This window comes from Ixodes scapularis, unplaced genomic scaffold, assembly GCF_016920785.2.
Source record: "Ixodes scapularis isolate PalLabHiFi unplaced genomic scaffold, ASM1692078v2 PGA_scaffold12__126_contigs__length_90152505, whole genome shotgun sequence".
NCBI lineage: Eukaryota > Metazoa > Arthropoda > Arachnida > Ixodida > Ixodidae > Ixodes > Ixodes scapularis.
This window is the reverse complement of record NW_024609838.1, coordinates 3,166,973-3,181,879: the sequence shown is the minus strand read 5'-3', so window position 1 is coordinate 3,181,879 and position 14,907 is coordinate 3,166,973. Positions and strand designations below refer to the sequence as shown.

Sequence of the window (14,907 nt, the reverse complement as noted above, 5' to 3'; positions counted from 1 at the left end):
CTACGCACGGGGGAAAAGCAGTAACAAACCGACCGGTTGGTGCTAGTCCTCGCAGATGGTGTTGCACAAAACAAAAACTTCAAAGCTTCCTTGAGATGCACACTCTAAAACAGATCCAAATCTGTGTGGCACTATCTCTGAGTAGCAGCAACAAACCACACAGTTTGTTTCTGGCTTTCTCCTTGTGCATAGGAATATCACATTTTTCTTTTCTTGCATTTTATTCTCACAGACCTACAGTCAAGAAATTCGAAAATCTCGTCTTGAAAATTCCTCCCTTTGTCCTTGTGTTTTTGCACGCTGCTACCAGTTATAATAAATGCACCGCCTAAAGACACATTTGCGAAAAGTTTCACTGCATTGAAAAGTTCATTGGCTCATTCATACGCCTTTCTTCACGACTGAATGTCGCTCGACAACGCCCAGTAGAGATTGTTTTATGGTCCGCTCAGACAAGTTGCAGTGCCCAGTCTGTTGCAGACACATACATCTCAATAAGGCACATAACTCTCTCTCTCTCATCGAAGTGTCAATCTGCCCTGCACTCACTATCTGCTAAGGCCCACTTCAGAATAACCAATTTTTTCCAGCATCTTGACGTTGCAACGCTAACAGCAAAACCTCAAATTGCTACATTTTGCCATCATCATAATTGAAATGGTAATTTTCTTGCACTATTTAGACATACAGTAACACATTAATACTATTTTTATTTTTTTTTATCTTTAAATGGCACTGAAAATACTAACTGATCTCCCTGAAATCCTTTAGTCGAGAAGACAATAAATTTCAAACCAAAACAAAGTTAAACCCCGTTCAGTCATCATTATTATTATCACAGAGAGGGGGCCACGCAAAAATATAGGGTTTCTCGTTGGCTGTGGCCGCATCAAACGTCTCCGAGCTGTTGGAGTCGCCAGCTCGTTCCGAGCCAGACTCGATCCCACCGATTTGCATTGCAGCGAGCGGATCTAAGGAATTATAGGGAACAGCTCGCCAGCAACCCCGAAATTGCACCGCCTGAAGCATGCCTAAATATATGGTGCCTGGAACGCATCTCCAACTGGTGTGCTTACTGCGTCATCAAAAGTGGTCCCTCGATTTTCGCGAGATGACATCATTAAAGTGTCAGGTTGTTGCCTGCTACGATCCCGGAGGTGGCATGGCAGTGGCAGCAGACGCCTCTTCTGCTGCGGATCGCTCTGCAGTCAGATGGTCGACGGAAACCGAGGCAGCGATGATGTCTGGGGGGTAAGGTGCAGGTCTCGTCTTCTAGATGGTACCGCACAGTGTCACCAGCCACAATCCTTCTGGTGTCACAGCAGCGTTGGAGGATGTGGCGGACACCTGTTCTGCTGCGGGTCGCTCTCCAGCTTGACAGTCGACGGACGTTTGGGCAGCCACGAGTTGGGACCACACGACAACAGCGACACTCGCGTTGGCTCATACTTTTTCCCGGTACTTCTAGTGCCAATCGCCAGGGTCGTGACATCCGACAGCCCTTCGATGTATCGGAAGGGTAGGATGCTAAACACACCAGCCAAAGACACGTTCCAGGCACTGTCTGCTAACGTCGGTCATGCCATCTGCTAACGGCGATCGCGCCGTGTCTGCTAACGGAGGCCGCGAGAGGACACAGGGGCTCACCGTGGCTGAGTATGAAGTTGGCCAGGTAGAGGTCCAACTCGCGGACGGACACGTTGATGTGGAAGGGGTTGACACAGAGGCTCGGGTGGTGGCAGTCGGGTGACTTCTCGAGCCGCTCCCCGTCGGTGCTCTCGAGGGGGATGGCCTTGAAGAGGATGACCATGACCAGGTCCAGACGCCAGACCTTGTCCGCCTGGCGGAGGCAGTCGATGCGCCGCATTTTGCCCTTCTGGTCCGGGTTGCTGAGCACGCAGGTGGCCCGCTTCTTGCCCGTGATGCCCAGCACAAAGTCCTCCCTGCACTCCTGGGTGATGTCCTTGCGGAGCTTGCCCAGAAGCCGGGAGGCCCACTTCTGCTTCACCTCGGGACGCTCCCCCTGCAAGCGGCGCCATCGACGGCCCCTCGTTTATTTTCGTGGCTTCCAGAAAACTCTTTTTCGGTCAGTCACCGGCTGGTTAGGTCATGGTTATCGTGGCTATCGACCCCTTGGGAACCTTTGTCGACCTCTGTTCCAGGCTCTTTATGGGCTCCATTCAGTTTCTATGCCCCCACCTCCAAGCTGACAATGCAGTGGAAGCTGCGTGCTCGTTTGGTCAGCCGTAAGTCTATTTCAGAATCAGTTTATTTTGTCTATATGTAGACGGCAGGGGTATGGGCAAAAAGTCAACACACGTTGGCTTGACTAGGCCCTACCCCCCTTTTCTTGGCAGAGGCGGATAAGCAAATTGTAAGAAAATAAAAACAAAAATCGATAATTATATATCGATAATTATATCTGTCAGCTTAGGAGTAAACGGGTTATTACCCCCGTCTCAGCACTTTCGTACAAGGCTGGTTGATGCACTTGTGTTTAGTGTTGTGTTACGACTGACTGACTGCTCACAAGAGAACACACTGACACAATAGTGCCGTCCATCACGTAACCCTGGAACACTTTCTACCAGCGCATAACTAGACTGAAGGTTTTGCAATATTTGCGAGATCAGATCTACGCACTATCTAGGAGAAATGGTGGCCTATAATACTGGCAGAATTATTTCAAGCCCACGGTGAAAGGATGAAGAGTAAAAAGCCGCAAAAATATATATGCAGATCTGAGACGTCGAGTCCCCTCTCATTTTATGTGCAACACACTCCATCAGACACATCTGAACCAACCTATCACATATTGGCCCTTTCCCTGCCCCCGTCCTAGGTCCAAATCACTTTTGATACTTTGAAGTAGGACAAAATGCCGAGAGTCAGTGCCAGCCCAGATATAATCTTGAAAACAAATTCTTGGAATGGGCACTTGTTACGTCCAGGAGCAAAAATGCAGAAAGGACACACGATAGTGTGGGCTTCACTGCTTTGCACCAGAGTGCTCGGAGAAGCGGCTGAGAAGGCTCGGTTGGCTAGGTGGGCTGAGAAGTCTGGGCTGAACACTTGATAGGCGGTTTGCTCAGTTTTAACATGTAAAGTAGCGGATGGGCACTCATTCTGACGTGGGCACATGCTTGGTATTTTACGGTAGCTGCAAAAAAGGTTGCACGGAACTCAAAATTTTACACCTCATACGTCATCTTGGGACTTTGTAGCCCGTCTCACACTAACCAGGCGGCATGCATGCGTCCTGCTGCCGCTTAAAAGTAGTCTCACGAAGATTAAGGAGTGGAGAGAAAGCAAAAATGAGCTTTGCCCTACTCTTATGATTGCACCACGGTCGGTGCTAAGCTCTAGAGAGAAAATAGAGCACGCATCTTTCCACCCCCTTTCCCAGGCTCCTTAATCCACAGCAAAGAAAACGGAAGCCCCTCATCACCCGGGGGGAGTACTTAATTTTTCATTTGACCCTCGACAACGGATACCTAAGTGCAAAAATTTCAGTTAATCAGACTATCATTCCGATTGCTTTCTCTCAACTTACTAAGGGTCACAACCCCAGCTGGGCCCAAATGCAAGGACTGTCGCCAACCAGGTCAAACCAGAAGCCCCGCCTCCAGATGGGGGCGGGGCCTCTTGGGGACGGCCCCACGCCCAAGTCTGCCTCTGGCCCCTCCCACCCACCTGAAGCTCTTCCTTGCACCGGCGCTCCTCATCGAGGCTCATGCGCTTCTCGTGCTTCTTGAAGTGCTTTCGCTTGGCGGCCTGGAGGTTGAACCAGGTGTAGGAGAAGGCCTTCACATGAGGCAAGAGGGCCTCAATGAATGGATGGAATTCATCCTGAAGGAAGCAAAAAGAAAAGGGGGGCTGGTCAGTGAATTTGGGGGAGGGGGAGGGGGGCAAGAAGGGGGGGGGGTCGGCCAAGGTGAGCGGCCGTGACGTAACATGCCGCGTCACAGGCGGACAACCTTGGTGCGACCGGAAGCGCGCGCTCTTCTCCGCCCGGGAACCTTGAGAGCTCACCCTCGCTCGCGCGGCGCTGTTGTGTGTGTGTGTTACGTACCAAAGGCATGCAGTCCCGTGAGAGCTGGGGAAGGCTACAGCTGGCCGGTATTCCGCAGGCCACCATCGGCTGCAAGCCGCTGGGCAGGCAGTACCACGAAGAGGGCCCTCCGCCACGACGCCTGCGAGACACGACGCCGATCAGCGAGCAGCAGCAGGAACGACGAGCGCGGCGGCAGCGGCAGTGGCCGTGGTCGGACCGCGTAACGGGCACGATTACGCGATCTGCGCCAAGGCCGACGCCGATAACGGCGTCAAGGTCCTCCCGCGCGCTGCGCACAGAGCTGCTTGCAAACAGTGGACGCTGCCGCGGGGGCCGTGCGCGGTCGACAGCCACCTTGGCCCTGGCAGGACCCTCCTCTCAGCAAGGAAGGAAGGCGGGGGGAACCGCCGCTCAAGCCTCCCCCCTCTTCCCAACTCGCGGTCCGGGGGGCAACGCGCACCGATCCGCAGCACACACGCTACTCACATGGGACGAGCGCTTTGCAAGACACGGGACGCGGGCGTCCCGCGACGGTGCGTCGTAGTAGCGGCGGTGATAACAAAACAAGCATCGCACGCTGTCCATGCCGAGATAAAGGGGAAGCCCCCAGCGCCCCCGTCCCGCGGGGTTACGGGCCGCGGCGCACCGACCCCGGAGGCAATGTCAAGGGCGGAAGCGGCCGGCGAATCCTGAACGCGGAAGCGCTGGCCAACGTCGGGGATCGCGGGCTTTCGCTCGCGTGCGGGAATGACGGCCGCTGGCTGCCGCTGCCAAAGGCCGCGAACTCCGACACCGGCCCTCTATTTTTTTTCTTCAAGGTTGGCGAGCCGCGGTTCCTCGCGCGCCGCGGCGCGCACACTCGCTCGCGAGGCGAGGACAGGGGAACCCGGGCCTCGGCTTCTCGCGGTGGGGTCTATTTCGGGGCGCGTCACGGGGCCCTCTAATTTCGGAGCCTCCTGGGCGACTCCAAATAGCCGCCGCTGTCCGGGACCGAAGCGACTCGTCCGTGCTTCCAGGGAAAGCAACGCAAGCTGCGCGCGATGCGTCATGCGCGGAGGACCCGCGGCGCGCGCGGGGGTCCGAGCCGCGGTCGCGGCCGCTTACCTCATGGCTGCGAGACGCGATGTCGGTCCGCATCGGCGGTCCACGGGGCGGAAGCAGGCGACGACGGCGACGGCAGCGCGCGGTTCTCGCGGAGAATAAACTGCGCCTCCAAGGATGCCACATTACACAAGGACAGTGCGGCAAACTGGCCGGCCTTGATCGAGCCCGTTCCCTTTTGGGAGCGCGCCCTCGGGACACGTTCGCCCATGACGATGGCTCACCTTGGAGCCGCTCTTCCGCGCTAGCACTCCTCCGTCCGCGTTCCGGCGGCCGCAAAGCGTGCAAGGTCGCTCGCCGCAAGGAAGCCACACACACGGCCAGCGCGCCTTTTCTTTTTTGCTTTCCTTTTCAAGGCGAGCACTCTGACATAACCGGGGTGCCCGCCGCTGCCAGCCAGCGAGGCGACTTGGGCTGGGAAGGCGTGCAAAGCGCCCGACAATAGCCCGCTGCCATGCTTTATGGCACGCTCCCGCCGCCGGCACGCGATTTACGACGTCCGTTGGGCCGCCACCGCCGCGGGGCAAACGGGCGTACGCAGTCGTTCCACGGCTAAGCGCGATCGGACCGAGGCGGCAGCTCGCCGGCCAACCGCGGTTGAGACTCCGAGCTCCGTTCGGCCACCACCACCGCCGCGGGGCAAACGGGCGTACGCATGTCGTCGCACCGCTAAGCGCGATCCAACCGAGCTGGCAGCTCGCGGGCCAACCGCGGTTCAGACTCCGAGCTCAAGTCTCGCGCGGTTAGCCACAAACTCCCCGAAACTGCGAGCAAAAGCACGCAGCCCGCCGAACGGCACAACCCGATCCCCAGTCCAGCTGTTTTGCACAGCGCGTAGTCGGCGCCAGAGAAGCGCAGCACACGAAATCGGACACCCCCCACCCCCTCGAGCACCCAAGAACACACATGCAGTAACTCAAGCTCCTTTCAAAGCGCAGAAAAAAAAAAAAAAAAAAAAAAAAAAAAAAAAATAGGGGGGTCTGATGCTGCATTTCCTACAAAGATCTCCACGGTGCGCGAAGAACCGACAATTAAAGTGCGGGGCAACAGCGGCTCCAAGCAGAATACAGCCTCGGGGCACGATCCAAAACGGGAAACGTTCCTCGGACTACCGGTACCCGAGCGAGCGAACGAGCCAGCCAAGGGCACCGCGGCAGCGCGGGTCTTAAGCCTAGCGGGCCGGAGTTTAGGCCTAGCGCTTCGACGGGACCGACCGAACGGTCACGCCCGCGCCGCTTTTCGGGAAGGGCCAGCGGGAGACTGTGCGCCGCCGCTTTTCCCTGGCTTCTGCCCAGAGAACGAGGCCGGCCCACGGGCGCGTGCCAGTTTTCGCCAGTGGCACGGCGCGCTCGCCAGCTCCGTCGCACCGGTCTCTCGGGAGGGTCAAACGCGAGCAAGAGGGGGGCAAGAGCACGCGGCTGTCCCGTTAGAGAAAGGGATCCCACTCACCATGCTCAGTGGGGTCCGACAGGACCGGACGTTTTCGGCCGAAGTAGCATCCTTTCGGGGGCACAGCGTTCACCGATTGGGACGGCAGAAAGGTACACGCAAATGAGACTTAAAACTTGAAAAAAAAAAGTGCTCGGGGAGCCGGCCACTTTGGCCGCCGACTGTTGTGCTGTTATCACAGAAAATACGCACACGCGCTCCTTCCGGGTTTAGAGTATATAGATATACAAAGAACAGAGCGTAAACCGAGCGGCAGGACGGGCGTTGAGGAGGGAGTGAGAGGGTGGTAGGGGGTAACCGGCGTAGGAGAGTAAAGAAAAACGAACGAGGACAAGGAAAAAAAAAAAAACGTCCTATCGATCCCAGGGAGTCAGCGACGCAGCGTCCGACGGAGGAACAGATGATGGCAGAGGATGAAGAGCAACTCAGCGGGTGCCCAAAACAAACAAACGTGGGAGAGCGAAGAAAGAAAGAAAAAAAAAAACACCTGCGCCAAAAATCAATGCGGATTTGGACTGTGGCGTAGTACGAGAAAATAATCGCAGCAGTCGCTGCAGTAGGTCTCTGGGTGTGCGAGGACGGCGGGGGAGGAGCGCAGCCCGGTTGCACTCGTCAATCATCTCGGCCCGCGACCAATGGAAGCGAGAGTGGTTCGTGACGTCAGAAACGTCACTCTGACGTCGCGTGGGGGCGGAGCTTGCGCCACGTGAGTCGCCGCGCGCGGTCGAGCTTTATGAGCCAAGCTTTCCCCGCCACCCCCTCTTTTGTCGCGCGTCTTTTTTTCTTCCTTTTTTTTTTTTTTTGGTTCGGCGGCAGCGGCGGCAGCGGCAGCGGCGGCGCGGCGCGGCGCGGCTGCTCTCCCCCTCAGAAAATGACAAAAATGGCTCATGTTGCGATTTTTACCGGGATAGCTAGCATCGCGGTTACCCTCGTCTCGGGGCGAGCCGGCGAGCCCACAAGGGCGAATGATTCGGACGGTGGTGACGCTCACCGAGAACATTGCGACAGGATTCGCTCGAAATACCGAAGGAATTTTCGTCCACCGTCTCCGACCGCCTGCGGTCGCGCACCGTACGAGCGCGCCAACGCGCATGCGCGGCTTCAACCGGACGATAGCCATTGGTTGGCCCTCTCGTGCGTATGGGAAAATTACGCTATTTCGCTCTTTTATCGGCGTAACAAATTACCTGCTAACGTTTTTTTTTTTTTTTTCCCCGAGGTTGCACGAAGTGCGTGCGCGCTCTTGTGCGGAGGCCGGGAGAACTGTGGCCGGGAGCTCGTTCGGGCTAAGTTCGGGGTTGAAGTTGTCGACTCGGTCGTTCGCCCGCGGAGGGACTTGCGCTCAAAATAGCGTGCCCGCTCGGCGCCCGCTGCCCGGAGTCGCTATGGGCAGGTCGTCGCCGCTTGTAGTACCTACCAGCAGAGCACACCTAGGCGACGACGCATCCACCGGCGTTCGCCGCAGGGACTCTGGCATTTCCGCCCGCTGCTTTCTTTTTTTCCCCCAAGGAGGCACGGAGGCGTTGCGGCCATTCATCATGTTACTCGGGGACAGCTGAATGGAATCGGAGATCTGTCGGTCCCGTTGACGGCAGCTCATTACGAAGATGCGGGAGCCGCAAAGACCCCCAGCCCCCCCTTGACGACTGCTTGCTTGAGTGGCTGCAAGTCGCACTATAGGAACGGGGTCATACGGTGCCATATTCGTGGGAAGGTTTAACGTTCGAAGCACCCATAAAAGAAAAAGATGGCAGTGACAGACCGCATCATTATCACCAAAAAAGGTCAATGACAGGCCTGCAATGCCACGGAAAAAATCATTGATGCATGTGAGGGCCGGTTAGTGCGCTGAACAGAAATTCCCACCAGAAAGTTATTCGTATATCGTTGTCGTAAGAGGTATTGGCAGTATCGTCATCAGCACGAGCTGTGGGTAAAGTGGAACGTATCGTCTACCATGGACTAAGTTTTGGTGGTGCGAAAGGAATGTGGTGAATATGCTGGCTGTCGACACATGCTCAACGGCAGTACACACAGCTATGACCACCAGCGAGTATTCCCATGTTTGTGCATATCCGGTTGTGCACCCACCCAGACCTTCAGCAGAGGGAACTATCAGAGCGATACAAACAGAGCGAGATTTAGCCAGGCAGCAACTTTTAGGATCTCGCGTCAAGTAGATCCCTGGCACTTTCAGTTTTGGCTGCGTTTAAGAAAAAAAAAACATCTTTAAACCGCCGAGATTCAGTTTCTTTTCGATCCAGGAACCACACTTTGCAATTGTGAACGTTTGGTGTGTCACTGCGGCACAAGCGGCAAATGTATAAAAAAGCAAGGTTGATTGGACTCGAACTGGCATCCGGTCACAGCAGTGAAAAATGTTTTGCTTCATTGTCTCAACCCTATGAGCCTCTTGCAATGGGTAAGTGACACATCCATTTGAGACCTGGGCATGCAAAAGTTTACTACGGTCCTCAACAGCGTAAGAATTGCAGGGTATGCCTCATTATGTTCATGTTTTTTGCTCCCATATTCGTTTTCCGGCACCCTTGTCGGCTAGAATGCTCAAACCGACAGAGGTGTGGTATAATAAGACCCCTGGGACCCTTGCATTTATTAGGCCGTCCATGACCATAGGCAGAAAAAATCGGTAAGTCGAGAAAGGGAACACGTCCAGCCACGGCAACAAGAATTAAACCTGTTTATTTCGTCCCATATCTTATATACCGCACTTGTGTGTAAAAACCTTTCTATACAGAATTTCCGAGTTACTTTACACAGTGTTTGTTATCACAGCAGAACGACTGCATGATATTGCAAGGTATACCTGGCTATCCTGCAACTAACATGGTAGTACCTAAGGCGCCATCTTGGACTCTGGCGTGTTCGGGCGCGTCCGATGACCCGACGGCTGCTCGCAGGCGGCTCCAGACACTGGCAGAGAGCTTGCATACAACTCAGGCAACGGCTACGTCACACAAACGGAGAAAAAGAGCGAGGGACCAAAAAGAACAAAGGATGCCACTGCACTGGAAAGTACCGGCGCAAAGCCTTAGGAGCTTTGCGCCGGAAGGGAGGAGGAAACTCCACACGGCTTTGTGCTACGGGAGACGAGCTAGCAAAGCGGCCGGGCACGACAACAGAATGCTAGACACTCACAAATGAGGTGGCCACGTCGAAGATGGGTGTGCATAGAAAACGGAGAGGCGCGTGCGCAATTCTGAGGCGCTTCCATCAACCCTCCAGCTCTGCATGCAGACGGCTTGCGGCAGATACCACGTTTGAAACCCTCGAACCCGGGGTACCGAAGAATCGACACGCTCGGCGATGTTGAGACGATTTTCCCCATTTGTCCCCGGGCCTCTTCAACGAGTCAGTTACACCATACTGCCAGCACCTTCTTATCTTTCACGGTGCCCTTCCGCTCAACACTCTTTTGCGTCCTACTTGGCGAGAAGATTGCAGACGCACTTGCGCTGCAAAGTGTCTCCCGGAAATGACCCTCACTCCAAAACGGCTGTTGCGGCTGGGGCGGCTCTTGCAGCTCAGGCGCGCTCGAATTCCGTTCGGTTGCAAACGAACTGCCCTTTTCAGACACTTTCCTTCTTGAGCAGCAAGTTTTCTCGTTCCTATCGTTTTTTGTACATGCAGCAGAGGAAGAAAACCAGCTTTCACTTCTACGTACACACCAGTAACAGTGCAAGCCAACGTGACTTCAATGCAACATTCTAGGAGCAGAACACTCAGCAACGTGTGGCCCATCTCGTGCGGCAAAGGAGAAGAGGTGACAGCGGTTTGGATCGTCCCTGATAAACTTCCGACCGTCCCGCAAACCGAACCGCCGCGTTAAACCCGTCGTAGAAATTCTTCCAGCCGCATTTTTTTTTCCCGCCCTCCGCTCGCTCGAGTTGGTGGCAGCGTTGCGACGGTATTGGGACGTACCGGCATGCGACACCTGTGTTTATGGAAGCCTGTGCACACCCCTCGCGAAATTGAGCTTTCGGGGCCGCTACGCGCGTGCAATCTCGCACACCCTCGCCGAAGCGGCCGCGTCGACATTCCTACGACGAAACGACGCACAGCCACTAGAATCAACGACCACTGCCTGTCCAAAGATTGGCTTCGGCTTGGCGTCGGCTTCGGCTTGATGCAGACGAGGGGTGGACGCTGGTCCCGTCTTGTCCGAGGAAACCCCGTGGCTGCGGTGCGAGTGGAGACTAGAGTGCAGCGCACTTGTGCCAACGTTAGGAGCAGCTTTCCACGGCTGCTCGCAGCGCGCCGCACACCTCCGCAAAACTGGGTCGGTCGTCCGGCCTGAAAATTGAACATCTGTTGTCAGGGCTGCTGTCGGGGGAAGGCTGCAATTCCTTCAATGTGCGAAGTCGACACATCAAAAGTGGCACTGAAACAAAGAGTCTCTTTAAGAGCTAGCACTCTTTGCCACGCTGTCTCTAGAAGAGTACGAGCTTGGGAGCACCGTCCTTGCCGAGACGACCGCGATCTACTCTTGACATTAACTTAACTGAGTAGCGCATTCAACTGAAGAGTAGAATGCTCTACTCTGCCCTGATAAACTGAACAGAGTAAAGCATTCAACTTTCTCTGGCAGTCTTTGCAGCACATACATCTAGACGAGCAAGCGACAGTCAATGGGGCTGGTGTTGTTCGAGATGATACATCGGATGCAGGAAATCACCTGTAGCTCCAGCAGCTGCGCATCAGCTCGTAGATGCAATCTGGGCAGTCCTTGGGCTTTTCGAGCCTGTGGTCGCCTTCCAGCATGGCCAGGATGGTCTGCCCCGTCATGCCCTGGAATGCAGATTTCGGACGAGAAAACTTCAGCCCTTGCCACTGTTGCCGACGGAAGACCGTGCCCAGTAGTAGCCTAGCAGACGACTTCCTCAATGTTGCATATACGGCATCCGTATAAAACTTGAATAGCAGTCCTGGCAGAAACTCCAATAGAAATTTTTATCGGACCAGAAGAAATGTTTTTTTTATTCAATAGAGCTTTGTAATGGCCAAATATGACAATTTCTTAGTCCTTGTGAAGATTTATATTGAACTGTTAGGAATATCTATTGGCCAAATAAGGACAATAAGGGAACGGAAAAACCTTCCTAATGAAACCGCCTTTTTAACGAATGTTTGTGACGTCGTGTAAAATATAAAAAGCACAGCGTTTCACAATATGCCATGAATTTATGACTACTATGCTGTTTGTTTGTTAAATGTGTACATTTTTTTTTATACTGTATTATTACTCTTGTAAAATCCTTGCAAGGGCTAACAGTACCAATAAAAAAATTTAACAAATAACTTAAAGCTGAAACATGAACATTTTAGAAATCAGTTTGGTTGGGTGGGCCTCGGTTTGAATATTTCCTTTTTATTACTAAACTGAAAGCCGTATTGATTGTGCAAGAATGCCTATTGGACCATTAGAACATTTTGTTGCTCTAAAAGGAATGCCTCTTTGAGCAATTGGGATGTCTTCCATAGCAACAGAGATGTCTATGCAAGCAGCTGGATATTTCTACGGGAATAGTGGAGATGCATATAGAAATATTAGAGATGTACTGGTACCGTATTTATTCGAAAATGCAGTAACCCCTCGTTATAACGAAGTCAACGGGACGGCGAAAAAATTCTATAGAAGCAGTAATTCGATTAAAGCGAGAGCCAAAAAAACAGTGCCAGCAGCCTTCTGGGTGGACGGGAACACTGAGGAACATTCTGACCATATATTCAATCAAACGAACCTTGGTTATGAACAAGAAGCAGCAGCTTCACCGATTAAATAAAAAAATAATTAAGTGGAGTTTGGCAATAATTTTATTTGGGCATCAGTTCTCCCTGAACTGCTCCAGGCATTGCAAGAACACTGTCGCCGCCGCTGCACTGCACTTCGTTTCAAAGCAGCTTTAATCTGTTTCTTGTCTCCGCAGTCGTCGGCATTTCTCGAAGCGCCTTTCCGACGTCACTTCGAGTTTACCCTGCCCGTATGCAAAGTTTACGATCACAGCATCCGTGGCAGGAGCATCAGTGGGAACGTCATCATCGACAAGCGCGAACGAATGAGTTATCCTCGGTGGCTTTGCCAGCATGTTTTCACACACTCCTGTAGAGACCATTGCAGCTCTGGAAATCGTGTGCCGGCTCGGCAGGCGTGCTCGCGAGAGAAAATCCGACGTGCGCAAAGCAGTTGGCGATTTTTCATCTTCAGGTCACGGGCGCGCTTTCTCTTGCATGAGAAACTTCTCAAACTCGTCCAGTATCCCTTGCTTGTTTCGTAAGTCGGTGGACAGTGTAAAACAGCCGATGCCAGAATGTCAAAATCTTTTGCGATTTCAAGTTTGGGCCGGCCACTTTTCTCAACCTCGCAGATCTAAGCGACTTTCAGTAAACACTCCCACTCCCGTACAACGCACGTCTGCATGTGATACGCTGCAAGCACACCTGTGCAGGCAGACGTATTGGGGGCTCGCAAAGAGATGACCATCTCCGGGCTCCACCACTCCCTTGACTCGATTTCGACGGGAGTCGGGCAGCATAGTTCGCGAGCGTCGTGAGTAGCGTCAAAACGTGGACGGCGCTCCTGCTGCTACCTGCCCACGTCGGCGCATCGGCATCGGAAGCGGCAATCTGCCCTCCTCAACCCATATGTACTGTTTACTTGTTTGCTGTTTTCCCAGTTTGCCGTTTACCTCGATGGAGAAGGGAAAGGGAAAGCAAAGGTCTCTGCACGTCTCCGTGTACGCTCACATGCTTTCGGCACCTCGGCCTTCGTAGTAAGCGTGGTCGGCCGCCGATACACTTCAAATAATGTGGTTCAAAATGCATGCATTTCTGCATTTTGGGCGGGGCCATGTTGAACTTCGATAAAAGCGATTTCGTCACAGTGAGGGATTACTGTAGGTCAGCCTTGTCATGAACAGACCTGTATGTCTACTTTCTCGCAGAGCACGAGACCACGACACGAGGAAACCAATCGTTAACAGTTACAAAAGGAGCCAGTGAATAGAAAAGAAATTCACACTGATCTTATTTCTGCATTCTGATGTCACTGGTGCATCGCCATTCGCCGGGCCCCTTCCATAAATCGCAACGATTGGCTTTTCTTGAGCGTTGTAGAGAAAGACATGTGTAGGCATTGTTCATAAAAAGTTCAACCTGTTTTCGAATAAATACGGTACGTCGGACCAAACGGTAAGGCACGGTCACGAAACAAATTGGGTTCCGAGACTTTGTAAGCAACAGCAGTCCGCGACGCACTTGATCAAGGAGAAATCGTGACCCGACACACATGAAGGCCATTTCTCTGCGCCCATGTCGCGGCTGGACAGTACCCCTCGCCACACCCCGGAAAGTGGCGCCGTAACACCTACCTGGTAAGGGCGCTCCCCGTAGGACATGGCTTCCCATAGGGTGACCCCAAAGCTCCACACGTCCGACTTGGTGCTGAACTTGAAGAAGTATATGCACTCGGGGGCGTACCACTTGAGCGGCCACTTGCCAGCCGCCTGCGCCTGCACGACACGCGGGCATCAGGACCGTCTGGCAGATCCCTAGAAAGACGAGTCTTCGCCTTCCTAAAAAACAAATGCACTCCCCAAAACATTTTTTTTACTTCCTCCCCCCTACGAGTGATAATTAAATGTAAATTCGAGAACAACTGGTTAAAAATGCTTTACGTGATTTGACGTGAAACACTTTTGATGGACAAATATTCGTTAGCCAGACCTCATATCTCCAGAAGTACACAAAATGAACATCTGGGAACGATGGATGCTTTTCAAAACCCAGTCGAGCAACATTGGCGGTCGCCATTTCTTGGGCTCAAAGTGTGTGATTGGACCAGAGTCCTCGCTGAACGCCGACACAGCGCTCGTTTTCGATGCAAGCCGAACCGAGTTTGCGCGGAACGCTGACGAAGGACTCGTGTCCAATACATTCTCAAAGCGTGTGCCCCAATAATCGTGGACTCAAATAGGGTGGCACGCACTATTGGAAAGGGTCTATTGAAGGATATGAAAACAGCAAAGAATGCTTGAGGAATTTTTATTTTGCCCAGACAGTAGGAAAGAGGAATGGGTTACACCAGAAAGCACATAGTGTGGCCGAAAACACTGTCTCTGAGCTTGTAAGGTGTCTAAATACGAAACTAACAGGCTTTAATATACTCGTAATTCGATTTTGTGCCACTTAAAATAACATGACAGTTCAGAGAATTATGCAACGTTTACCGGTATTCAAGGAACAATTCTGGCGTTCTGCATACTTATTACTGTTTTTTTTTTCTT

General features: G+C 53.1%; 2 protein-coding genes across 8 annotated transcripts in view; both read right to left on the bottom strand.

Moving 5' to 3' along the window:
* LOC115312030 (nuclear factor 1 B-type) overlaps positions 1-7,679 on the bottom strand; it is a 34,473-nt gene extending 26,794 nt beyond the window's left edge. For 5 of the 7 annotated variants that reach the window (XM_029970911.4, XM_029970913.4, XM_029970915.4 and 2 more), the window contains exons 1-4: positions 6,605-7,176; positions 4,073-4,193; positions 3,694-3,849; positions 1,648-2,023 (exon numbers count right to left, since the gene is read on the bottom strand). In XM_029970911.4, the coding sequence (XP_029826771.1) occupies positions 1,648-2,023; positions 3,694-3,849; positions 4,073-4,138 (598 nt within the window). In that variant the 5' untranslated portion in view covers positions 4,139-4,193; positions 6,605-7,176. Of the gene's footprint in view, positions 1-1,647; positions 2,024-3,693; positions 3,850-4,072; positions 4,194-6,604 lie in introns of all 7 variants that reach the window. The other 2 variants (XM_029970914.4, XM_029970916.4) reach the window with 2 other exon arrangements.
* Positions 7,680-11,296: 3,617 nt separating this feature from the next.
* LOC8024166 (tyrosine-protein kinase SYK) overlaps positions 11,297-14,907 on the bottom strand; it is a 99,906-nt gene continuing 96,295 nt past the window's right edge. Inside the window, exons 17-18 of the mRNA XM_042289305.1 lie at positions 13,993-14,133; positions 11,297-11,413 (exon numbers count right to left, since the gene is read on the bottom strand). Coding sequence (XP_042145239.1) covers positions 11,297-11,413; positions 13,993-14,133 — 258 coding nt within the window. The remainder of the gene's footprint in view (positions 11,414-13,992; positions 14,134-14,907) is intronic.